Below are 26,297 nucleotides of genomic sequence, written 5' to 3'. Positions count from 1 at the left end.
GAGTTTGACTGGTGGCTTGGAAGCCTGACAATAGGAAGAAATGGGCATGCATTTTCTGAGTTAGGAGGGGCAGTTGAACTTCCCCTGACTCATGCTGCTGCTGTGATGGAAAGCAGAGGCCTATCATGATACATCGGTCAGTACTGGGAAGATGTGGGCATGGCCACCAAAGCCAGTTACACCAACCTCTGTTGGTGCATGCGGGGAAGCACATTTTCATGTGGGGTAGCACATTTTTACAGCCATGGGGGTATAGATTGCTGTTGCGGTGGCACACATTCTACAAGTTCTAACATCATCACTCAGGTTGGACCATAAAATAAAAAAAACTCTTACTGTCTAGATGCCAAGAAAAATACAACACATCCTCTGGCTGCATGGATGATGGCCTCCTCAGACAGTGTAATATCTGACTGAGGGGAAGCTTGGTCATTGACTGGCAAAAATTATATAAAATAAAATTGTTATGCAGTATTACAAAATGATAAGGGGGGGGATGGTGATATGCAGGGTATTGAGAAAATAGGTAAAAATACAGTTATATTGATGAAAGGGTTCACAACCAGAGAAGGAAATTAAAAGAGAAAATGCTCTTAGAAAATCAAAATTAAGTAGATAGTGATGCAGTTCTACCCAATAATGTGAGAAGTATTAAAAATACTGTCCATAGATTAACAGTTTTGCAGCAGTGTCAGCAAATACAAGCTGACATTAAAGGTTTTTGGGATTTACATTGACAGAACTTTGTACCGGATAGTAGACATGGACAAGATGTTTACAGAATCATAACAATGTATTTTTATTTATCCTTTGTTGACTAGACTAGCTTCTCTAAGCTAGTTGCCTCTTTTTAGGGGAGATCCAAGGTGGTATTTATACTACTAGAGGAAATTTGGCTAGGGCTTTGGGAAGCTTCTACTTTTTTCATTAGGTGCAATGGGATCTTTTACATCCATAGGTTCATAGGAGATTACTAGACTAACAGCTTAAGAGCCCTTACAAGCCTAGCCAGTATAACCTAATTTTACCCAATGTACAGTCCCTAGGGGCAAGAGGATGACATGGATTTGTGCCTCTGCATTGAGTATCTTACAGACTGCCCCTGTCCTTAAGAGACGTAGGCACTACCCCCAGGTGTGAATTTGTGATTCCCCATCCATTGATCCAAATTGTGTTTGAAGACAGCCAGGGAAGCGCTCTGCGTAATGTGAATATGAAGCCTATTCCAAAGAAGGGGCAATCTCTGAGACATGTCTGTCTCTCCAGTATGTTTTGTTTGAGTCACTGACTAAGTTTAGATCCTTAGACCAATTGACCCTACTGCTGTTTGACTTGCGAATGTCTAGCAACTTCATCACGGCTGGATTTGTGAGTGCCTTGTAGGTCACACATAGGTCACCCCTTAATAGTTGATAGGAGATAGAGTAAAGGGATAGGGTTTTAGTCTGTCAGTATATGAAATGTTTACACCACGTATTTTCTTTGTGAGAAACCACTCTTTTTCACTTCAGTTGCTGTAAGTGCCTAGACAAGTACATGCCAAATGATGCATTGTACTCAGTCAGTGGTCTTAATGAGGGCTGAATACAGTGGGACTATAATTTCCTTAGATCTGGATGCCATACCTTCACTTATAAGTTGTGTTACATAGAAGGACTTGCTCACCACTGTGGACACGTGACAGCAAAGTTCATGCTACTGTCTATTTGTGTCCATGGAGAAACACCAAAACGACAAACAAATAGCTCCAAAACTAAATACAACTGCCAGAGATAAAAGATTCAGTTTATTTCTCTCAAATTGAGAGAAATAAATTGTGTTTTCTTTATTGGTTTATGGAATCCTTTATCTATGGCAGTTGTATTTAGTTAATATAAGTCTGTGTACCCAGATCCATCACCTCTGAGTCTACTCTTAGGGGTATGCTGTTCACGTTGTATTTTGCAGAGGTATTTGACTTCCAGAAGGTACAATAATGCAGTTTTTCACATTAATTTTATGTCATTGATCTAGCACTAATCATTTGTCTGATCTAGACCCTCCTGAAGGATATCTCAGGGATTCAGTGATTGCTCCCAGATTGCAGTCATTGGCAGACTTTGTCATCCAGAGACCTTGCACATTAGCCTTGACTTCAGAGAAGTATATTCTGAATAGGAGTAGTCCCAGCACTGAACCTTGTGGCATGCCACTAGTAACTGACCTTTTGATGGATCTGGATTCACCCACTTTAACCATATGTGGCCTGCCCAATAGCCAGTTGGCTGTCCATCTAGTGACAAAGGGATTTATCCCCAGTTTTGTGAGTTTATTTATAATACCTGAGTGGTGAATTGCGTCAAATGCATTGGTCAGGTGGAATTAAGTGGTATGTACTGTTTTACCCTCATCCATGGCCTTTGTAACTTTCTCAAAGAAATCCCCAGATTCAGTAAACATGACCTGCCCTTGACAAAGCTAGATTAGGTTGGGTCCAGTGTTTGGAGATTCCTGTATCATTATTGATAAGGTCCATGATTATTCTTTCCATGGCCTTACATAAAAGTCTAACCAAACTTACGGGTCTGTAATTTCCTTAGTCAGTAGATGGTCCCAGTTTATACAGAGGGATGTCTGTTGCTGTCCTCCACTCTCTTGGGGCAAAGCCAATCTGGAGGCTGTGGTTAAATAGAGATCCTAATGGCACTGATAATTCCTGATGCAAGCTGTTTAAGAGGCAACCTGGTATATCTTCAGGCTCTATTGAAGTCATGTTTTTAGCCTTAGAGAGCGAAGTGTCATCCTGTTCTTTAATGGTGATTGGCAGTGGAGTGGTAGAGGATATTTATTGGGGAAGAACTAGGGTTGATGAGGAGGTGAAATTGGAGCTGAATTTGTCAGCCACCAGATTTGATATATATTCCGGCTGAGTATAGGTAATGCCATCTGCAACTAATTCTGCATATTGTTGGGTCTAGTCCATAAGAATGCAGACTTAACTGAAAAATGTCTTATGGTTATCCTTAGCTTTGGAGGCTGTTTTTGCTTCAAAGCCTACTTTCAGAGATGTGACTAGTTCCCCGATTCACTTGTTTAGACTAATGTGGAACTTTTTGCTCTGTTGTGCACATTCTCTCTTACTTCTTGACATGATTTTCTTTCTTTTATTGTACAACCTTTAATACCAGGGGTCCACCAGGGCGGCCTGTTTTAGCGGTTTGTCCTGGGTTTATTTTGATGCGGTGCTGCTATTTCTTTGCAGTTGTTTATATGGTTGTACAGCACTTTTGTGTACACCTCTGCATAGGTTTCTGTGTTTTCTGGTTTTGGGGAAGCTTGGAAGCTGGCTATGCTGTCCCTTAATAAAGGGTAATTTACCTTAGAGAAGAGGAGACGAGTTTTGCCTTCATTTCAAGGGAGACCAATTTATGCAATTTGTGATCTGATCTTACCAGTGAGGACATCTCATGAGGAGGGTGCAACACTTGCCCATATTTCTGCGTACCAGATCTAAGATATTTGTGCCCCCAGTGGGAGCGCAAGTAGTTGCTCCAGGGTATTTGAATTTATAAAGTCAAGAAAACTTTGGGCCTGCATATTAGTGGTTGTGTATGTTTCCCGATTAATGGAAGGGTAGTTAAAATCATTCATCAGTATGATACTGGGATGGATGGTGAATGATTCTAGTAACTTCACATATGAAGTGTGGGTTTCCTGGTTCATTTATTTATTTATTTCCAGTTTGATGACCGGGGAGGTCCACTGGGCTCGGGGAACCCATTTTCAGTGGAGGCCCAGGAAGAAAAGCTCTGCATTACACAGTTAAGTTACAGATGCAATCATAGTAAAGTAAACACATTTACAATTAAAATTACATTTCATGTTAGAGAACAGATATAATTCTTTGGTTACATAGCATTTAAATATGTAAGATGGCAGTAGTGACTTCACTGAAAGCGAGAGTAATGACTTAGTTGAAGTAGAGAGGAAAGGTGGAATGAGCTGTTTTACAATATGTACATTTATGTTAGATTAGCTTGTAGTGGGGGACCTGTAGTTAGCAAGAATATAGTAATGGCTTTTTCCCATGGTTAGTTGGACATGGAGTAACTCAAGCATGTCATATTGTTTGACCAACCTTGAGGTGTGCTTATCTTTTATGTAGATAGATACACCTCCACCTTTTCAGCTTTCATGTTCAGTGGGTGATCAGAATGTATGAAACACATTATAGCCATACACTACTGGAGTGCTTTCCGTAGCCACCCGCGCTACTGCCAACTCAACCAAATGGGACCTAGATTTAACTCTCATCTGAAAGACGAAACAGTCAGGAGTACAATACCCTCCACAAATGCTGGATAGCAGTGTCAGCAATCAAGTTACCTGGAAGAAAATGGGAGACAAACTTTTATCTGACTGTGTAAGCCATGTCTTCCATTGCAGTCATTATCTGAAGGTTTTAATATTTACTTATTTATTTATTTACATTTGTTTACCAGGAAATTCCGACTGGACACAGGTCCTTTTTCAATGGAGGCCCGGGGAGAAAAACTCCACAGAAAGGCATGGTAGATGGTAAACAATAACACTCAAGGTATGTATACAGTAGAGGTGATCATGATATGGAGAAATACAGGAGCAAATTAGGTACAATTGAGTAGTAGGCTCTAATTACAACATTGAGAAAGAAGTAAAACACAGTGCTACAAATTATCTAAACAGTAACTAGATAACAATAATAGACTAAATGATAACTAAATCCTGGAAGGATTAACAAATAGTGAGTAATCTTCAGTTCAGTTTTATAGTGATAGAGGGGATACTCTACCTAAATCTGGAAAAGGAGGGTTTATTAGATGGGGTTTGGACAAGGAAAAAGCCAGTGAGAACTTAGGTGAGATTTAAGTGCAGTCTTGGAAAGACAGAAAGAAAGGGTAGTTATGGTAGTGGGAAGGTTGTTCCAAAGCTTGGGTATAGTCCAGGAAAATAGTGCCTCACCTGCTGAGTTTTTGGTTTTGGTGACCTGGAGTACATTTTTGTTGCAGGAGCGTAGCGGTCTGGAAGAGTGGTAGGGTTGGAGAATTGTATCGAGCAATGGGATTCGGAGAGGGTGGTTTACTAGTTTATGAGCAAAGGTGAGTTGAGTTTGGTGTAGGAGTTGTGGGAATTGAAGCTAGTCAAGGTCTCTAAGCCAGGCACAGTGGTGGCTGCGGTAAGAGGCACCAGTGGCAAATTTTGTGATTTTATTGTAGCAGGCTTTGAGTTGGTGTAGGTCTGACTGTCTAATATTTGTAAGTATGGGTGATGCATAGAGTAGGGTGGGGATTAGTTGGGAATTGGCGATAGAGATTCTTGCTAGTTTGGTGAGGTATTGGCGGCTCCTGTATAAGGCACCCAGTTTTTTGTGAATTTTTTTTATTGTTAGTGATATGTGGGTGTCAAATTTGAGATTATTGTCAATCTGTATGCCAAGTAGTTTTGTGTGAACTGTTGGTGAAATGGAGGTATTATCCTTGGCTTGAATAGTGAAGTGTGGGATGTATGGGGTAGATTTGGAGGACTGGAAGATGAGGAGTTTGGTTTTATTTGGATTGAGGAGAAGCAGGGAATTAGATAGCCAGCTTTCAACTGAAGACAAAGATTCTTGGGTGATCTGTTGGAGTTCTGTTAGAGTTGTGGCTGAGCAGATGAGGGTGGAATCATCTGCATACTGTATGAGGGAGGCAGTGTGCAGATTATTGTTGAAAAGGGAGAAAAGTAGGGGGCCTAGGATGGAGCCTTGGGGAACCGCAAGAGTAACAGGGAGATGAGTGGATAGATTGTTGTCCCAGATGACTCAGTGCTGGCGGCCTTGTAGATAGCTGTGGAACCAGTTTATGGCTGGTATGGCGAAAGAGAGGTCAGATAGAGCAGAGAGTAGCAGATTGTGTGACGCAATGTCAAAGGCTTTAGATAGAGCCAAAAATACAGCAGAGGAGAGGAGGCCATTGTTTTTGTGATGGAAGATAGTGTTAGTGAAGGAGAGCAGAACAGTTGTAGTGCTGTGGCGTGGCCTGAAACCATGGGTATTGGAGAGGAGATTATTGTTAAGGAGGTATTTGGTGACCTGTGAGTTGATGCATTTTTCGAGTATCTTGGAGAGGGAGGAGAGGATGGCAATGGAGCTGTAGTTGGGGAGGTCAGTGGAGGGGCCACCTTTGTGGAGGGGAATGATGTGGAATATTTTCCATAGCATGGATACATAGGATTCAGATATGGAGTGGTTGATTAATATGGAAATATAAGCTAGGACATCAGCTGCTATCTTTACGTATTCTCTGGGCAGGTAGTCAGCTGCTAGTTTTGTGGGTTTTAGTTTTGTGAGGAGTCTTTTTATGTAGGAGATGGGTACTGTGGAGAGAAAGAAGGTAGGGAGGGGTGATTTTGGGTTGGGTGAGGGGGGAATTAGTGTAGGGAAGTGTTTTTTTTGTTAGGGATGGAACGGATACTGTGAAGTGTTTATTGAAGGAATCAGCAATGCTACTGGTGTATGGTGTAGAGAGGGGTGGTTGATGGGGGGGGGGTGCTTACTTTTCCTGGGCAGAGTATAGAGTTAATTGTAGACCAGAATTGCTTGGGGTTGTTTTGGGAGGAGTTTAGGGACATCTGATAGAAAAGGGCTTTGTATGCTTTTACTTGCTTTTTGACCTTGTTATGTAGTTCAAGGAAGAGTTGCCTATCTGAGTGGTTTTTTAGTTATGCGCCAGCATTCCCATGTTTTATCTCTGGTTTTCATAAGGCCCCTGGTGGGTTTTTTTGTAGCCAAGAGGAGCTCTTAGTTCTCATTCTGGTGTTTCTCAAGGGGGCATGGGAGTTAAGGATGTCGAGGAAGGTACTGTTAAAGAAATGGACTGCTTCGTCTAGGTTGAGCTACTTTAGAGGTAACCAGTTTACGTTCCGGACGGAGGAGGTAAAGGAGTTGGTGTTAAATTAGCTTTGTTGTGAATAAGTCTGTGGGTAATGGGTTTGCAATCATTAATGTGAGTTTTTAGTAGGAATGTTGGGGAATGGTCACTGAGGGAGTCAGGTAAACAGCCTGCTAGGTAGGTGTGAGGGGCTTTGTTAACTAAGACCCAGTCAAGAGTGGTGTGGTTATTGGGGTTTTTATTGATCCTAGTGGGGGGTTGAATTAGCTGAGAGAAACCTTGGAGATTTAGGTGGAGGGCTGGGTGGTTGCTATTGCAGGATAGCCAATTGATGTTAAAGTCCCCGAGGATGATAGCTTCTTGGGGCAGGGAGAGATTGGCCTGGTCTAGTAGGTTTTCAAGGAGAGGTATATTTTGGCCTGGTGGGAAATAGCACCCTATAATGTTGATTGATTTTTTTAGGTGTTAATTTAAGGGTGGTATAAAGTATCTCTTCCTTGTCAAACTGGGGAGCTGATTTGGTGAGAATTTGGATATTGAGGTGGTGTTTGTACAGCAGTGCCACACCTCCTCCTTTTCTGAATAGTCTGTCCTTACAGAGGATGTTGTATCCAGGTGGGAGTATTTCCTCACTTTTGATGTGAGGTTTGAGCCACGATTCGGTTAGGATAAGGATGTCAGGGGAGTAGAGGCTTTTGTAGGCATGGAGGTCTTGGATTTTATTACATTAAAACTGAAATAGAGCTTGTCATATTTTCAGAATATTTGAAACAACTTAAAGGGCACCATAAGATGCCAGGATTTTTTGAACTGGCACTATGGGCTACAGCTGGAGCAAATTATCAGTTTGTACAAGAGGGTAAAGGACTGAAGAGATTAAAATGGCTTTCTGTCAGTACTTTGGAAGCAAAGGCTGAAAGAGTGAGGCTGTGGGGGAATCTTGTATAAATCCTGTGTGCCTGTTTTATGCAATTTGGTTCACATGACAAATTTTATGTAAACTAAAATATTAGACAATATATGGTGAGGTTGAAAAACAGTTAATGAAACAGCATAAAGACCGTTCTGCTTGGTTGATAAAAGTATTTTCATGATGTTGATGTTTTGGAAAAAGAAAACATTGAAAACTGAGAGAGAATTATATATTCTAAATCAAGAAAAAACAAGATAGAAATAGTTGTATCACCAACACTACTTTTTAAGGGGGAGAAAAGGAAGGCATTAATTAATCCTTTTTTGAGTAAGAGTGGCAAAAAAAATGAGTTAAAAGGTACAGCTGGGGCTCTGCATATTGCACAAGAATATATGGTGGATATTTTTTGAAGACAGGACATGCTATATGAAAGTTTGTAAAGTAAAACCTGTACAGTATGCAAATAGTTCTTAAATGAGGATATTGCAGTGCAAGAATTTAAAGGAAAGAATGATTATTGTCATAGAGGTAGCATAAAATATAGTAAATGACAGAACAGCAGGCACAGTTACAACATGGCGTTGTTAAAGCTTTTTGATAGCATTTGTCATAGTCAGGTACGGCATATATTGAATCATTGTAGAATAGGTTCACGTGTTTATAGTTTTTAACTAAGCTTACAGCCAAGGAGAGAAGCTCAGCTATATCACACAGTACTGGTTGAGAACTGCTTATAGGGCAGACATTTTTTAATTCTCTTAGATTGAGTTTGAAATAAGAACTGTTAAAACACTTGTGAATGGATGGTTTGGTGACTGGAGTCAAGCAAGGTTGATTTTTGAGTTATGTGCTTTTCTGTTTACTAATGAATGTACTTAAGTAACATTTTTATTTTAAATTTCAGTTGTTTGGAATTTGAATATTCACAATGATTACATTTGACTGTCGTGATGTCATAGATTGAAGAATTAGTATTTTTTTTATAAAAAATAAACATTCAGTACCAGTTACACTGCATGAATTAAATATCCAACTTCAGCCAGGAGGTTTACAGTTGAACAGAGACAGATCCTAAGCTGTTGGTTAGTGGTATATATTTGTGGTATACAGTTTCCATTTTAGTCTTGAATTTGAAAAAAAAAACAATATATATAAAGATGTAATAGACAATGGGCCAAGATATTTTTAAATTTAAAGACTATTGAATATAATACAAATATGAACAATTTTAAGACTGTCATTACTTAATAAAGTTTCTTTCGTATGTAATAAAGTTAGTATATATGGGTGTGATATATATTTTCATATTGATCAGGAAAACACTTTAGTAAGAATACTTTTTATGCTGTGTGGTCATAGATTAAATCATGTCAAAAGATGAGTTTTGTATAATACTGGAATAATGGAGGATTATGTTTACTCTGTCCCATTGTTTTCATCCTATTTGGATTTCCTTTCAATGTTAAAAAACAGTGTATGATCTTTCTGAGTATTAGCAAACTTGTTAAGATTTAAATGTGCTTCTTTTTGGGAAAGTTTGACCAGGCACAAGAGACTTAAATATCTAGACAGTGACAGACGTCAAGTTTTTCGAAAAAGACACATTTATTGCAAAGTAACAGTGGCAGAATTGAAATAGAATGGCAGACAGAGGTGTCATAGTATAATGTAAGAGCAGTATATTATAGATACCAGAGTGTGTAGTTAAAGCTATCAAAACAGACACGCACAATTTAAAGACTGAATGGAGTGCCACAAATGTTGTGGCTAAGTTTAGATTATCTTTTAAAGTGGAAGTGAAATATAAAAAATATGGTGCAAAGATTATGTATGTTATGTAGAACAGATGAGACATCTACAGATGCTTTTAGGAACTGTTGAAGAGTTTTGGAAATATGGAATGCAATACATATGATACATGTAAAAAATGCTTATGAGATATAATTATTTCTCTGATATTTATGGATTGTTTAGATTATATTGTATTCGGCACTAGCTGAACTACCAACTACTTGGTGCAGATTGGACCTCAGTTTAAAGTCTTATCCAAAAGATAACACACTCAGACATTAAGCACCCCCTTTTTGCTGCACTTTAGCGTCAGTAAAGGAAGATGAATCCGGGCACCTGGTATAGGAATAGAACTAACAGCCTTCTGATTTTTTATAATCAAAGGGTAGTGTGCTACATGTTCAGCCAACAACACTTCTTGTGAGTTATGAAATTGAACAATGAAATTACTTCTCTTTGTTTTGAAACATGGGCAGATTATAAAGTGCGCGTGCTTGACTAATGAATTACTCCAAAACAGTCACTAAGTAGTTAAAAGTTCAGAAATATAATACACATTTTGTAATTTGCAAGTGAAGGAAGATAGACCACATGACATACTTCCCTTAGCTTTGTCCCGTTTCTCTTAAAGAGAGAACCATATACAATAGTCACCACCTCTTTTAACTTGTTTTACTGCCTGAGACATTTAAATGAAGTGGGGAAATGCTGGATGAGTTATCCCAAATATGTTAAATTGTTAAGCAAGTGTAATAACTCAGAACTTGTAGGATGTTTAGACCAGAAGTTTTATCTTCCCACTCACTTTTCCTTGTTGAAACGTCTGAAAATGGTATTTCTTCTAGCATCTCAGTTCCCATCATTTCTTTTACTTTGCTGCCTCTGCTAGAAAAACTAACGGAAGAAAAGGAGAGGAGCTGCTAAATCACTTCTATTGACATTTGAGATCAGCCGACATCATGTCACCCATGCAGGAGCGGGTCTATATTAAATCAGCGAACTCTGATTTATCGACCCCATGTAAGCGAAAGCTTACAATCCCGAACACTTAGAACAGCGATTTTTTCCCAGGGACAAAAAAATCACTGTTCCAAAAAGGAAAAGAAAAAAAAACTTTAAAACATTACATAAAGTAGGGGGCTGTGTCCCCCCACACCCCCCTACTTAAATATACCAACTCCGAGATTGCACTATAGTGACATAAACAGCAAAACAATGAAGGCGGCCAAGCAATTTCTTTCCCAGAGAAAGAATTTGCTTGTATGCCATTTTGGTATTTTGCCATTTCGCGCTTTCAAGTTCGATCAAGACGCATTCGAAAGAATGCGTCTTTGATCATATAATAGGGAACCTGCAGGAGCTCCTTCTGATCAACAGGAGATGAAAACGTCAGACTGTGTAAGCCTTCGTCTGGTATCAGGTGTCCAGAAGAAGATGAATTTTGGTTTGAACTGGCCTTGAAAATATGGTGTTACAGCAGGTTCCTGTTTAACAGCCTGCACTATACGTATAGTCATCAATGTGTCTAGATAGTGCTTTATACCTGCCAGATGTACAGGTACACATTCGCTTTTTACTTTGAAGTATAAATAGCTAAATGCTTTGTACCTGTCCAGTTGTGTCGCTGCCACATTGTGTACCTGTATGTGTAGCTATCAGCTATATACTAGTCAGTGTATATAAATATACAACTGTGTACCTCTGTGTGTACACTTGTATTGGAACCTGCTGTCTAGCCATCTGTGTATTTGTTTGCCAGGTTGATCACCTGTCTTTCAATTTAAATACCTGCTGCATATTAGTCAGTGTATATAGGTACACTGGTGCATATTCTGTCCTTCAGTCCCTCTCCCAGCAGTGTCCACTCTGTTGCAGCATGAGGTGACATTTGACAAACTTTATATTTAGCCTGTCTGAAGTGGAGCTCATGCAGATGACAAAAAAAGTAGACCCAGTAACTCATTTTGGGTACTTGCTTTTTTATCATTTCTCCGTTGGAAGAACCACTGCCTTTGTATGCCCACCCATATTACTGATTTTAGTTCAACTCTTTGAATAAAGGCTGTCAGTAAATTATTCCTACCTATTTTGCTGCGAGCTGTAATTTATTATTCCTACCTATTTTACAGGGAGCTGTAATTTAAGCTCAACAGGAATGCTGCACAAAGGTTTGCTATATTATCATTATATTATTTGAAGTGACATATGCATATCTGGTTATACAGCAGAAAGACTGCAACCTACATTACACTTATGGTTTAAGCATAACTCATAGCAAGAATATGAGTTCACCCCTCCCAACTCCACCAGAAGCAGGGATGACTATTTGTAGGAAATGAAGGAAAGATGGTTATTGCAGTTTGTAAAAAAATGTATTTCTAATTTTGGAGCTGACGTCAAAGATTTAACACTGTTGTTGTTATTTTGCTACAGAGGACTGTGATGTAATACTGCCCTCTTTGTTTCCAGGGTGACTGTCAAACCAGAGAAGAAGCTGTTGCCCAGGGAATCGGGCTTTGCAATAATGGTTTCATGCACCATGGTAATACAGCATTCATTTTTTGTCATATTTCAGATGTATTGCCCTGTTAGCCTGTTTTGGTAATCTCTGCTAAACTGCTCTTTCCAGATTTTAGAAGGTGTTTTATTATGCAGAAATTGTGAGTGAATTTCAGTTTCTGTATGCTCATACAGGTTTTTATTTCTTGAAGAGAAACAGTAAATGTGTTTATGTACGTTTTGTGATTAAATTTCAGGTCAGTAAAGTGAGTGGGGTACAGAGCTGCACTGTAGAAGCGCTTGTTACAACACATTTTAAATGTGACAGGTTTCAGCATTTTGCACTTGTTCATATTATGCACCCACATATACATGTACTTGCACTGCTTATGTATGTAAAAGGAGTCATTATTTCCTAGATGATCACAGCAAGACAAAATGAGTAGCAGTTTATTGGACGTACACTTTTCTTCCAGGGAAAGACTGAGACATTGGAATGGTTAAGGTCTGCCTAAAATATTGTGACCTTGCCACTTGCTTCAACAGATAATTCACTTGTGTTTTAGTTCTGTTTGCTGCAAAAAATGACTGTCATGGATAGAAGTTAATGTCAGAAAAATTCTTTGTAATGCAAGTCATGATCAAATTCTTTTGATGTACTTAATTCAAGAAAGGGCTGTGTCTTTTAAGAAAAGCAGCTGTAATTTGTATTAATCAACAATGCTTGCAATGCATCCATACAGATGATATCCAAAAAGAATATAAAAAATTATGCCATTGAGAGTCAATGCATTCGTAAGTGCCTGTAGTAAACAGCCTGGAAAATAATTTAGTCACATAGCACTTTCACTTCACTAACATTACCATCAGAAGCAGTGCATATCCAATTTTGTTAGTGTAACAACTTACAATGCACTGTATTAGCTTGTGGCCAGTAATTAAGACAAAACTAAAGCATGCCTATGGGAAAGGCAGATCTGTTGCATTGGCATAGATAGATAAAGCCCAGAACAATGTCATAGGTGACCCAAGTACGCCTGGGGGATCAGGTGCTTGTATTGGTGTCTATTAGAAGAGGAATGATGATGCTTAAGCCAATTTGCCTCTGTGTGGGGAAGGGGGCACATACATCCAAACACGCTAGAGCACAGTAGAGTCTCCAGTGGAGGCTGAGATTAAGTGGTGCTGAGTGTCTATGGAGGGGGATGGGGCCAACTGATTATGTCACCTGGAGATGTGGCATCCCTTGCAAAGGCCTGCTGCACTCCAAGTCCTTGGATGTGAATGAACATGCGCAAGATTTACAGTTAAAAAAATAGAAAAAAAACATTGCTGCTTTAGTGAAAAGCAAGGGCTTCTTTCAGTTATCTCTCTCCATGGACAAGGAAATGATTTGGCCAGTTGGTTTAGAAGGCGGCTGAAGGTTAGCAGGCAGTGGGGCCAAAAAGAAAGTAAAAAAAAAAGATGCTAATTGTAACTTCATACTTATTCGGCTTCTGATGATGGCCCTCTCTACTCCAGAAGACATTAGAATAAATTTAATTTACTTTAACTTTATTGTCTGGTAGAACACTGATCCCCATGGAACATTTTCATACTCAACCCTGAAATGCAAACTCAATAAAATTATAAGAACGCACTGAATACTGACTCCATACAGAGAGAATAAAGATAATATACAGAGTAAAAATACAGTGTTTATTAAAAATAAACACATACCGCATTTATGACTAATACAATAAAGCAATAAAATGGCATAAGAATATACAGTGACATTATATCTGAAGAGTGCAGAACCCAGAGACTACCAAAATGTGTGTGGTGGTGTCACTAACAGCTACTAAGTATATTGTTGAGGAAAGGAAGATCTGTCTGGGGAGAAATAACTGTGAAAGCATTTATATTTAGTAGCTTTGGGTTGAGGTATTTCATTTAATTCCAGAAATCTGGGTATGATTCACTCCCTTTTAGGCAAGAGGGAAGGATTTTTCAGAGTTTGAGTGCTGACATAGAAAAGCTGTTCTCTCTGTATGTTGTTTGTTGGCAGAAGTTATTGAAGAAGGCAAATTATTTGCAATTTATCTGAGATTGTACAGAATTTTCATGAGTCTGCCAGTAGAGCGAAAACTTTCCATTTTGAGAAATTTAAATAGTAGGCTCCATAGTTGTAGCTCTGTTCTCTGCCTGACAGGCAGCCTTTTAACTTTAGATATGACAGGTCAATGGTGCTTACAGCAGAGGGCAAGAGTAAACAGAAGGCAGGTATGTTTGAATTTAATATGTAAAGTTGAATGTCTCTTTTGTGGTGGTGGATGCATTGAGAGTGAGTCTGCATTTGAGAAGTCATTAAATGGGCTGCTTATGGATTTCAGTGTTTCTGCTTTTTTTTACATAGTTTTGCAGCATTTCATAGGTACTTGCCTGTCACTGCTAATAAATATTCATGCCATCTGATTCACTGAGTAGTCTACAGTTTGTGTTTTTGCTGTTTCATTGTGATACGAAATTGTAGTAGTCATGGTACTGCAACAACTGTTATCACTTTGAAGCTTCCTGTCTGAAGCACTACGTGTAGTGTTGTGCTGAATGTAGTATAACACAACCTTACCTGTAGTGTTGTGCTGAATGTAGTACAACACACTACCTGTAGAGTTGTGTTGAATGCACTACAACACAACACTGCCTGTAGTACTCATGAAGCTGCCTGTTATTCTCAGTGGGTGTTGCAATGCAATGTTCATTTTGATGTTATTGTTGAATGTGTTGTTGTGTGTAAAATACAGCATTTACTTTGATGTTATTCTTAAGTATGTGTGTGTTTTCCAGTGCAGTGCTTACTTTGACATTATTCTTTTTCACAAAACTATGCCTATTGATTCTAACCATCAACAAAAAATGCACAAACACACATCTTTGTTGTAGAAAAAACATAAGCTAACTTACATGTGTAATAACTATGCATAGTGTGAATAATATTAACAGAAGTGGAGCAGCAGGCATAGTCATGGGGAATGTGATAAAGGTTATTATGCAGTATTCTCTCAAACAGATGGCAACACCAGATGTTACATATTTTATTTTACTATAAGAGATAATAAAATAACCAACATATGGAATGATGGAATGTTAGCTATGCCGTTAGTTTATAATCTGAAATAATAATTTCCAGGTAACTTTACAAGTAGTGAAATGTTTTCTAAGTTCTTGGCCGGTTTATATGCTGTCAGGTATTTTGTCATCAGTACAGAGAATTTTAAACAGAAGTTGTTAATAAAGCTGTTCACACATGTTTGATGTTGTTTTGTCACTCACTGTTTAACTGTGAAGGTATTTTTGCCAGTTCCCTGAAGATGTTTGCAGTACCGAACGGAGTCTGATATTAGCCTTGCCAAATGTGTGGGTTTGCAGTGCAGTTCTGTTTGATTTTACTGATAATTGTGTATCTTACAGGTATTTCTCTCCCCAGTGCTACTTATCTCCTTCCCTCGGTAGTCTGTCCCACCTACTCTTCTAAATCATTATCTTTTCCTGTTGCATACCAGCTATCTATGACCTTACTTGCTAATGAGATTACGCAAATTCCCATCACTACCCTTAGCCCTTGCCATGCCTTTTCTAATTTTACTATTGCACTGCTGATTCTATTTTGCTCATGCTGTCGTATATCCGCACTCATGTCTGTCCCTAAGTCTTTTCTATATCTTTGTTCTCTTTCTCTTCTAACTTTTTCATCTTTACTACTTTTTTTTGCCTTAAGCATCCTGCTGCGGTATCATCTATAATGAATGGAGATTACTGCATTCAGATATTTGTCCATCTCTCTTAATTCTATATCTTTGGATGCCCTATGCATGTGGTTATACTTCCCCAAATCATATTAGCAGAATATGTGGTACAAAGGGGGTAACAGCCTACACCATCTTCAGTATGATTGGTGCATGAAACAACTGGAGGTCTGTCTACCAGTTCATCCAAGTGATATCCAGGCCTGCAAAAAGTGCCCAGATTGTGAATTTGTGTATGCTTTTTGGAGTCTTGTTAAATTGTCGATGATGTTCTTCATGTTTCACTGTTGCAGTCATCACATTTGCCTGCAGGTAGCCCTCAGATGGCCTGAATACCAGAGTCTTGGGATTTCTGCGTCGGATGCTGTTGCTTCTTCCATGACGTCAGGTCGTCAGGGGTATAAAACATGCAGCCAATGCCTTTACATCAGTCTTTCTTACCGTGCGGTGCCCGAAGCAGAAGCAGTTCACAAGTGCCAGTTGGCCGACTCCTGAAATTTTCATTTTCGAGTTTCAGACCTGAAGTCTTCTAAAATTTAAGTACCCCATTGGGGATCCTTTTTACTTGCTCTAACCGATGTCAGAAAAAATTAATTAATTGTCTTGCCTGTGGAAAGCAAATAGCTCATAGAGATTTTCATTTTTACTGTGCCACCTGTTTAGGCCCAGACCACGACGTCCCTCGCTGTTGATTTTGTGCCTTGTTCCATACCTGAACTATCCGTCGTCGGGCAATTTTTGTAGCTAATTACTTTTGCTCTCGATCTCCGTACTCCGAAATGGCGTCGGTAAGCCGTCCGACTACCGATCTTCCAAAAAAATGTAAGGATAAAGACAGAGACAGACCGCATAGGTCCAAAACTGCCGACGATACTAACATTAAGCTAGTCACCAGTCCGCCGGTACTCAGTGAGGCACTTTAGCAGCCCCTGATAATCGCTTCTACAGATTCGCAGGTCTCTACTGAGACCCATTCGGAGTCCAGTATGCCACGAGATGCTTCTTCGACTATGGAACCTGTGGATGTCTCTACCTTGGATGGGTCCAGAGCCGCTGTGCAGGCACCAGTTTCTAAGGGTGTATTCAGGCCTACCGATTTTCATATTAAACCGACAACTTCGTTTCAAGCCAAAAATGCCAAATTTCTCAGGCCTAAAGTTTGTACTACGCCTAGGAAACCGATGACCAAAGTGCATTTTCAGGCCCACAGGCCTCAAAAACAAATGATTAGAATGGCTGAAGACCTTATTACCTTAATTAGGTGAAACCAGCCTTCCCCCTCAAAGAGACCTAGAACTGATTTTCCTTCTGATTCTTCTGATCAGGAATCTTATATCTCTGTTCCTTCTGACTACCAGGACATACCCTTATCTACCTATGAGTATTCTGATGCAGAGGATTCCATTCCCTCTGCTTCCCCTCCAGAAGATTTTTCTTTTGGTGAAACCCTGCATACCCTTAGGGAGCATTTCCGCTGGGAAAGCCAGGACTACTCTCAGTCCAAAAAGAGACTTGGGGAATTTTTAAACATGCCTCAGCACAGGCCTCTAGCTATCCCTCCTGTTCTGGAGATTGTAGATGTTTTCTTGGAATCCAGCCTTACCCTGCATACTTTGCCTCCAGCTCCCAGGAAACCTGACAGGTACTATAGAGTACCTGACTCTCACAAATTCCTTTTCAAGAATCCTACTGCGGATCCAGAGACCATTTTTCAAGGACCAAAAGGCATTAAGGCTACTATTGCCAAGAATACCACCCCTTCTGACAGGGATTCTAGGGCTTTAGACAGATGGGGTAAGAAGGTATACACCTCTGCTACTCTGGCCATTAGGGCTTTAAATTGCCAGTTTCATATGTTAAAGTATCAGCAGCATATTATGGGGCTAATTAAACAGAAAATGATGTTGATTCCTGACTGTGTAGAACACAAAGATGTACAAGAGTTAATGCATTCTGCTGACCAAGTTGGTAAACATACTTTGCAGTGTTATTTTGATGCTTTAGAAGCATCTTTTAGTGCTGCTGTCAGTGGATCTGTTCTTAGAAGGCATGCTTGGCTTAAGGAACACAACTTGCCAGATCATGTCAAAGCAAAATTACTGGATGCACCCTTAAACCAAGAGCGCCTATTTGGCAATAAAGCAGAAGAAGTTCTCAAAAGGATGGAGGAGAAAGCTAAATCTATGCAAACTGTTAAAAGATTTCTTACAAATACAGCCACCTAGATTCAGTAGGCATTGGCCTTCAAAGAACTGGTCCTTTCCAGTCTCTTCCAGGCCTTCTCAGTCCAAACCCAGGGGCAGCAGACCCCCAAAACTTCAGGCTCAGGTTATGCACAGATCTAAGCAGTGGGGTGCTCCCACATCCAAAACAGGGAGTAGTAAGCCTACCCCCTATGGTAAACTTGCACAATGACTTATCCTTCACTCCCCCAAACCTTGCTCAAGTACTTGCACCTTTAGGAGGAAAACTCGCCCTGCATGCAAAAAACTGGCAATACATTACCCAAGAAAAATGGGTTTTAAACTTTTTTCCCTAGGATACAGATTCCACTTCCCCTCACTCCCAACCCTAAGTGGATGGCCAGACCTCCCCCCAAACCAGAGGATGGAGGCCCAAAAGCAAGTACTTTCTCTCCTCAGCATCAAGGCTATTCAACCTGTCCCAGCAGAACAAAGGGGACAAGGCTTTTATTCAAGACTGTTCCTGGTTCCCAGAAAAGAAAACTCCTGGTGTCCTATCCTGGATTTATCGATTCTCAGCACCTTTCTGGTGGTTCCAAAATTCAAAATGCTAGCTCTCCAACAGCTGCTTCCCATGCTAGCCAAAGTTGCCTGGCTGGCAACCCTAGATTTAAAAGATGCTTACCTGCACATCCCCATAAGGGAATCTTGCAGGAAATACCTTCGCTTCAGGGCAGGCTCTATGCACTATCAGTTTTCTGCACTTCCCTTTGGCTTATCTACTGCACCTAGGGTATTCACAAAGTGCCTTGCTCCAGCCATTGCTTTTTGCAGGCAGAGAAGTATTCATATTTACCCATACTTGGACGATTGCCTGATTCAGGAGGAAAGTCAGGACTTGCTACTACAGCACCTGGCATTTGTGAAGAGACTTCTAACTTCACTGGGGTACACCATCAACGAAATGCAATCACACCTAGTACCCTGCCAACAGATTGTATTCCTGGGAGCAAGCTTGAACACAACTTCCCAGATGGCATCCCTCACTCCAGAGAAACAAATTTATTTGACAACTTAATTCAACCTACTGGCCATAAAAACCCAGCTATCTGCAAGGAAAATACTGTAAGCTGTAGGGTTCATGGCCTCTTGCATTCTGTTAATTCCATATGCAAGACTGCATATGAGGAAACTTCAATGGTATCTAAAAAGTCTATGGTGTCAACATTCTCAGGACCTGGAAACAATAATTCCTATCATTCCGTGTCTACGGGCAGAGTTCCTTTGTTGGGCAGAGGCCTGCAACCACAACAAGGGACTCCCTTCCACTCTACCCCCTGCCACCCAGACCCTAGCAACAGACGCATCAGACTATGCATGGGGGGGCTCACATGTCAGGGCAGTGCATTCAGGGCAAATGGACCCCAAAGCAGATGCACCTGCATATCAATCAAAAAGAAATGCTAGCTGTACAGAATGCTCTGACATCATTCAAAGGCCTTATTTTTCCAGGACAATTATTGGTAAAGACAGACAACACCACAGTGATGTGGTACATAAACAAGCAGGGGGGAACACATTCCTACCCACTCTGCAGACTAGCCATGGCTCTGTGGAACACAGCCTTGAGCAACCAAGTGCACCTACAAGCTCAATTCCTGCCAGGCAAACTAAATTCACTGGCAGACAAGCAGAAATCTCATGGACCCACATGAATGGAAACCGGAACCCAAAATATTCAAGCTTTTGGGGAACAGATGGGGGACACCAGAGGTGGACCTGTTTGCTTCCCCTCAGAACTATCAATTGAACAAATACTGCACCAGGACTCCCCACAGCCAAGCTTGGAAGGTGGATGCCCTGTCCTTTTTCTGGGCAAGCCTCTCAGTCTATGCCTTTCCCCCTCTGCCTCTCCTCTCGAAGGTTCTACTAAAGATCAAACATGACAAGCCAAGGACAATCCTGATTGCACCAGACTGGCCACACCAGCACTAGTATCCTCTTTTGCACAGTCTGACAGTGCTACAACCATGGCACCTGCCTCAGACCCCCTCCCTGCAAGGCCAAATTCTGCACCCTCAGCTTCAGACCCTGAACCTTGCAGCCTGGCTAATCCCCTGAACTCACCTCTAGCAACCCTCAGTAAGCAGGTGCTGGATGTCATTCTTGAGGCAAGGAGGCCTAGTACTAGAAAATCCTATTCGGAAAAGTGGAAAAGATACTGTTCCTGGAGCCAGTCTCAAGGGATGGGCACAACTGTGCCCACCTTACCTCATATACTAGATTACTTAACAGAAATGCTCCACAAGGGCCTATCCTTCTCTTCAATTAAGATTCATGCCTCTGCCATCTCAGCTCATTATAATACTGAGCCAACCCTCTTCTCTCACCCTCTGGTAAAACAGTTCCTTAGAGGGGCCAGAAATGTAAGACCCCACCAGGATAGCTCCCACTCCAGCCTGGGACCTTAACTTTGTATTGGAAAAACTTACACTTCCCCCCTTTGAACCGGCTGCTACAGCAGAGTTGAAATTCCTCTCATGGAAAACAGCTTTACTTCTAGCCGTCACTTAAGAAGAGTGTCTGAACTGCAGGCCCTTATGGCAGTGGAACCCTTCACTATCTTCCATGTGGACATGGTTTCCCTCAGGACTAACCCATCTTTTATGCCCAAGGTGGTATCTAGTGTGGCTTTAAACCAGTCCATTCATTTGCCTACTTTTTTCCCTAATCCGCAAAATAAAGGGGAAAGGATACTGCATTCTCTAGACGTGCACAGACAGCTTAGATTCTATTTGGACAGGACTAAGCCTCTCAGAAAATCTGACCAGCTGCTAGTCAGCTTTGCTGCAGGGGCAGAGGGGAAGGTGCTTTCAAAGCAAACCATATCTAAATGGATAGCACACTGCATCCATTTCTGCTACAAGCACAATGGGAAACCTACCCCACAGGGGATAAGAACACATTCCACTAGGACTACATCTACCTCTACTGCATTTCTTAGAGGAGTCCCTACCAGGGACATCCTGGAAGCTGCAACCTGGAACTCTGTACAGACTTTCACCAAACATTACCACTTACCTATCTTTTCTAAATCCAGAGCTGGATTTGCCACAGCAATCTTACAGAGCCTGATTGCCAACCCTAATGCTTCTTAATCTACCTCCACCCTTCCTTAGCTTTGGGAATCAACCCACATGTGATGACTGCAACAGTGAAACACGAAGAACATAGGACAGTTGTGTACACTTACCATAAATGTAGATGTTCAAGTGTATTCACTGTTGCAGTCATGGTTATCCTCCCTCCAGACCCCTGATAGTCTTTGCTTTCACCTATCCTTTTTGGTTTGGCATATCTTATACTATTTGTATTTGCTTTTTGCTGGGGGTGTTCCACACCATATAATTACTTCCTATTTTGGGGACACCTGACATCTGGGTCAAGAAGAACTGATGTAATGGCATCGGCTGCATGTTTTATACACCTGACGACCTGATGTCATGGAAGAAGCAACAGCATCTGACGCAGAAATCCCAAGACTCTGGTATTCAGGCTGGCTGAGGGCTACCTGCAGGCAGGTAACCCAAATGTGATGACTGCAACAGTGAATACACTCGAACATCTACATTTATGGTAAGTGTACACAACTGTACTTTCATTGTAGCTTGGACATTTTGTGACTGTAACTTTGGAGGTATTTCCAAGGTCAGTGACATGTCTGGAAAAGATCACCAACAAGTGTGCTTTTGGCAAACAGATACCAGTAAAGAATGATAATTTTGAATGTTTATTCTGTCTTGGAGAGATGTATCAGTTTTCTTTTTGAGACCCTGCATTTTATTTAACAAGAAAGTATTACTTCCCAGGGCTCACATCCTAAAAGTCATCTTAGGATGTAATGGCCTTAGAACAAGGGAAGTTTACCCCCTCTTTTGAAGGACGTTACTTTACTAGCAGTATGAGAAAGTTTACTATGTACAAGAGTAAGGTGGATCCACCTAAAAAGTTTGTTACACAAGTCCTGTGAGCAGAGAGTATGAGGCCTTACAGCCCTGTTACTCATGAGAGGGCCTTTGAGTATTGGTCTCATTGTGGAGTAGTAGTGTCAACCTCTAACTTTTGACATCTGCTGCCTTTATATCCCCAACATTTGTTGCTCTTTTGGAGTCTAAATACAGTGTACAGTGTAACAGGCTTCACAGGCCGTAACAGATTTTGTCTGTTACTTCACAGCGGAATGCCAGCTTCCATGTGTATACAGGCAGACAGCCTTGGGTACATGCTGCTAGAGACAACTTTTCTTCTTCAGCTATGCTTACTTTTTTGCTCAGGAGCCTGTCAGCCCTGACAAGGAGGTGAATTCTTCTGTTGTGTATAAAACACAAAAATGACAAACTTATGGCTCATTTCCCAGTGAGGCTGATGCCTAAATTTAGGGCAGTAGTTTCCTTGGCATCTTTCACAGGATCAGCTGCTTTTGATTAGTGGTACTTTATTAAAGAATATATAGCAGTATGGTAGAGAATATTAGCATCCCTGTACTTCTACTGAGAGAGGTGTCTACCTCTTCTTTGACTTCTACCATTAACATTAAAAATCAGTCCCTCTCCCAAGCAGTTGGTTGCCTGAATTATCACAGAAAAAGAGAATGTTGCATATTCCATGCAGTCTTTTTTCCTTAGTGGGGCATTTATTTATTTATTTTAATTTAATTTGTTTGCTTGGGTAGTTATGTGAAGAAGCAGTATTTAACAATGGAAAACCAAACAGTAATACAAGGCAGAAAATGATAGAGCAAACCTGGGAAGATTTGAAAATTGAAATAATGACAGTGGTATATTGTTGATAATTCATTATTTATAGTTTTCACTTACATGCAGGAGTTTATAATTGTAGAAGGCTGTCTCTCTGTCTGGCATGTACAGATAGACATACTACACAAAAAGTGGCATACTGTGTGGTGTTGTGTAATGTGCAAAAATAGGAAAAAGGGATTATGGATGGATACACTGTGATATGGTTACAAACGAAAAGAGAAGTTTCTTAGTGAGGATGAGGTTTAAAATCTGTCTAAAAACCTGAGTACACGCTGAGGCTTTAAAGGGAAGACGGAAGAGCTCCCTAAAAGATTTCAGTCCTAGTACTGAGAAGGCATGGTTGCTAAATTGGAGTTTGTTGTGGGGTGTGCAGAGAGTATGGACATTACCCAAGAATGATGGAAGCTTGTAAATTGATTGTCTACTTGCAAATAAGTCTTCCAGCCTGAAGGATTGTGTTGTTGTTAGTTTATATAGTAGAGAACCGAGTAGTGTGTCAGATATGTATTGGATTTGTAGCAGTTTAACTTTATTAAGTATGGAACAGAGGTGTTGTAGTTGGCAATACTAGGGTAATGAATCTACACATTTTATTAACAGTAGTTCTGTAGTTCAACCATTTTTTCTAGGAAACTGATGATATTGTCAGGAGTATGCATTCTAGTAGGCCAAGAGTTTACCTTCTCTTGTAGCCATTTTTGATTCAGGGGATAAGCTAGGACCAGAAAAGTAGTTTATGTTGTTTCTGGTTAGTTGAATGTGGTGTTTGGAATTGAGAATTCGATTAAGTTAATGTGTAGCTTGATCTGAAGGAACTAGTTGTGGTGGTCTTTAATGTGGTCTGTTTGGCACTTAAGTGAAAACTGTGTGTACATTCATAATTTGTTCTGGTCATTGGATAGCACCATTGGGGCATAAATTGTTGACATGTCAGTACTAGAATAAGAAATTCTGTTTTATTTTGCAGATAGTTATACTTTAAGAAATTAATTTTCTTGTATACTTTGGGTCGTGTGGCTTGTTAGATGCTAAGAATGGTAAAACAATTGCACTACAACAGCAAAGACTGTATGCCTTCAGAATGAATCACACAGTCACAAACACATTTCTGATACTGTGTGGAGCCATGGCAATGATACTTATATTGACTGTTTTGATTTATTCAGTTTAGGAAGCTTGTCAGAGGAATAACATAGATGAATAAAACCTGATACATTGAAATCAACAGTGCTACAGCCTCCTGTGAAAGTATGGATGTAGATTAGAACATTAACAATGAAGAATGGAAAGCCTACATGTCAAGAAGCAATAATTGGCAACAGAATATGTGAATAATTTGGTCATTGTTGTAAAGAAAGATAACATTTACATCACTATTCATCCACAGTATCTGATTAGTGTTATTAAAACACAGCATTTTCCACTGCTTTCATATGATATTTGAAAATATCAAAACTCCAAGGTGATTTCAGTTCTAGATGTAAACCAGGGTTTCTGGAAAATAAATCCAGATAAGCAGATCTCAATATCTCACTAGAAAGGAGCAGATTCCTTAAACTTCTCTTTGGTATTTCAGTAACACCGAAGGTGTTCCAAATTGCTGCTGCTTAAGTAATTGAAGACTTCAGGGCTATTGTAAACATAATTGATTTTTTTTTTATGTAAAGTTAGAGACAGAAAGAGCATGTGAAAAGACTGATGCAGCTTCTAAATACATTAAGTTAGATCAGTTTCTAGCTAAGGAATAGCAAATGTAAAATTAATATATTAAGTCTGAAATACATGGGTCAATCTAATTAGTGAAGGGAACTGAAACCTGATCCAGACAAAAAATCCAAGCAGTTGTGAATCTGCCAAAGCCAGAAGGCAGGTAGGCATATTACATACATTTCTGGAAGTGATGCACTGTCTTGCAAAATTTGTGCCTAAAATGTTTGAAATAACTATGCCAATAAGAAAGCTGTTAAATCACATTATAGCTTGAGAATGGAACTATGACTAAGAGTTTTGGTATGCTCAAAAAATGAACTGTAGGTACTGAAACACTAAATTATTATGACATGAATAAGCCAGTTGTGTTGCAAGTAGATATCAGTTTGAATGGTAAAGAAGCTGTGATTCTACAATAGAATATACCAGTTGCCTATGGGTCAAGAGAACAGTTTTGGAATATAGAAGTATTTCACCTCTCACCAGCTAAATTGTTAATGGGCAGAAGGTAGCAGATTGCCTTCTTCATCTAGATTGCTGATGCCTGTGACTAAGTCTGTTTTGAAAGTATTGCTGTAAAGAAAACAGCAGAGACAGAAATGGTACTGTGACAAAAAGTGCAGAAGACTTCCCGAGTTTCAGGGTGGAGGGAAGTAAGAATGCAGAAGCAGTGGGAAAGTCTGCTGGTTGCCTGAAAGAGAAGTAGTTTGTAAAGAAGCTGAGTGAAGACATGATGTAATTTGTGGGAATAAAGCAAACTTTATAGAAGAAATTGCAGACATTTGTACAAGACAAATATAGCTAAGTGACATCCCAGATGATTAGCCAAACAGTAATACAGTCTTGTTGCAAGAAACAGTGACTGTGATAATGCAGTAGTCAAGCACTGCAGATAGAGAGACAGAGGGAGAGACTCCTGAAGCTATGTCTACTAATGAAGCTAGAACTATCCCAGAAGCAAGACCAGATATCCAGTATAAAGAACCTTGTTAACTTCTCCATATATGTAATACCATTGTAGTAACCAGAGCATTACATCACCTGTTTCAGAATAAGACATGATACTATGGACTGAACAGTTGCATTGTTGATATTGTGCTTTAAACATTTAAAAATGTTTCATATTTGATGTAAATATCCCATGGCATGTCTAATATATAGCATTAAGTTAATTTTATAGTTATTAATGTATTGTAACATATACTGTCTCATAAATATATAGTACTACTTTAAATATAAACTGCTAGATATAAGGTGTGTACCTCTAAGTACTGTTGTGCTAGCTTTGGTGATTAGTTGGTCATGTATTTCAGATAAGTTCTACAAAACAAACTGTTTGTAGTATAGACCTCATGAAGTAAAGAAGCATCCACAATCTCTGTGGGGTATTTATTTATTAAGCCTTAAGAAATGTCAGTACACAAAATTATGTCTTCATCAGAAATAGAAAATGTTCTTCTCTTTATTAGAATTTAGAACTTTCCTTCCATTTCTAGCTATGCTTCCTGTACCCCATCCTCATAAAAGTACCATTTTTGGAATACCTTTTGCTTTGTAGGGCTATAGAAAGGATCCATAAAGCAGAAATAGCAAGATATTGCCCACATTGTTGTTGGTACCACTAAGACTGGCTGTCGGAGGCCTAGCCTAGATTCATCCAGAGTGAAAAAAGTCTTGAGGGTTACAAAATTTAGAAGTCTGAACTTGTA

General features: G+C 39.9%; 1 protein-coding gene across 1 annotated transcript in view; it reads left to right on the top strand.

Moving 5' to 3' along the window:
* Window positions 1–26,297, top strand: part of PREX1 (phosphatidylinositol-3,4,5-trisphosphate dependent Rac exchange factor 1) — a 2,105,011-nt gene that overhangs the window by 1,520,127 nt on the left and 558,587 nt on the right. Inside the window, exon 15 of the mRNA XM_044089931.1 lies at window positions 12,061–12,133. Within this exon, the coding sequence (XP_043945866.1) occupies window positions 12,061–12,133 (73 nt within the window). The remainder of the gene's footprint in view (window positions 1–12,060; window positions 12,134–26,297) is intronic.

Source organism: Protopterus annectens, chromosome 12.part0 (genome assembly GCF_019279795.1).
Source record: "Protopterus annectens isolate FY-2018-M chromosome 12.part0, PAN1.0, whole genome shotgun sequence".
Lineage (NCBI taxonomy): Eukaryota > Metazoa > Chordata > Ceratodontiformes > Protopteridae > Protopterus > Protopterus annectens.
Note: the sequence above shows the minus strand (reverse complement) of the source record. Positions and strands in the feature narration are given on the sequence as shown.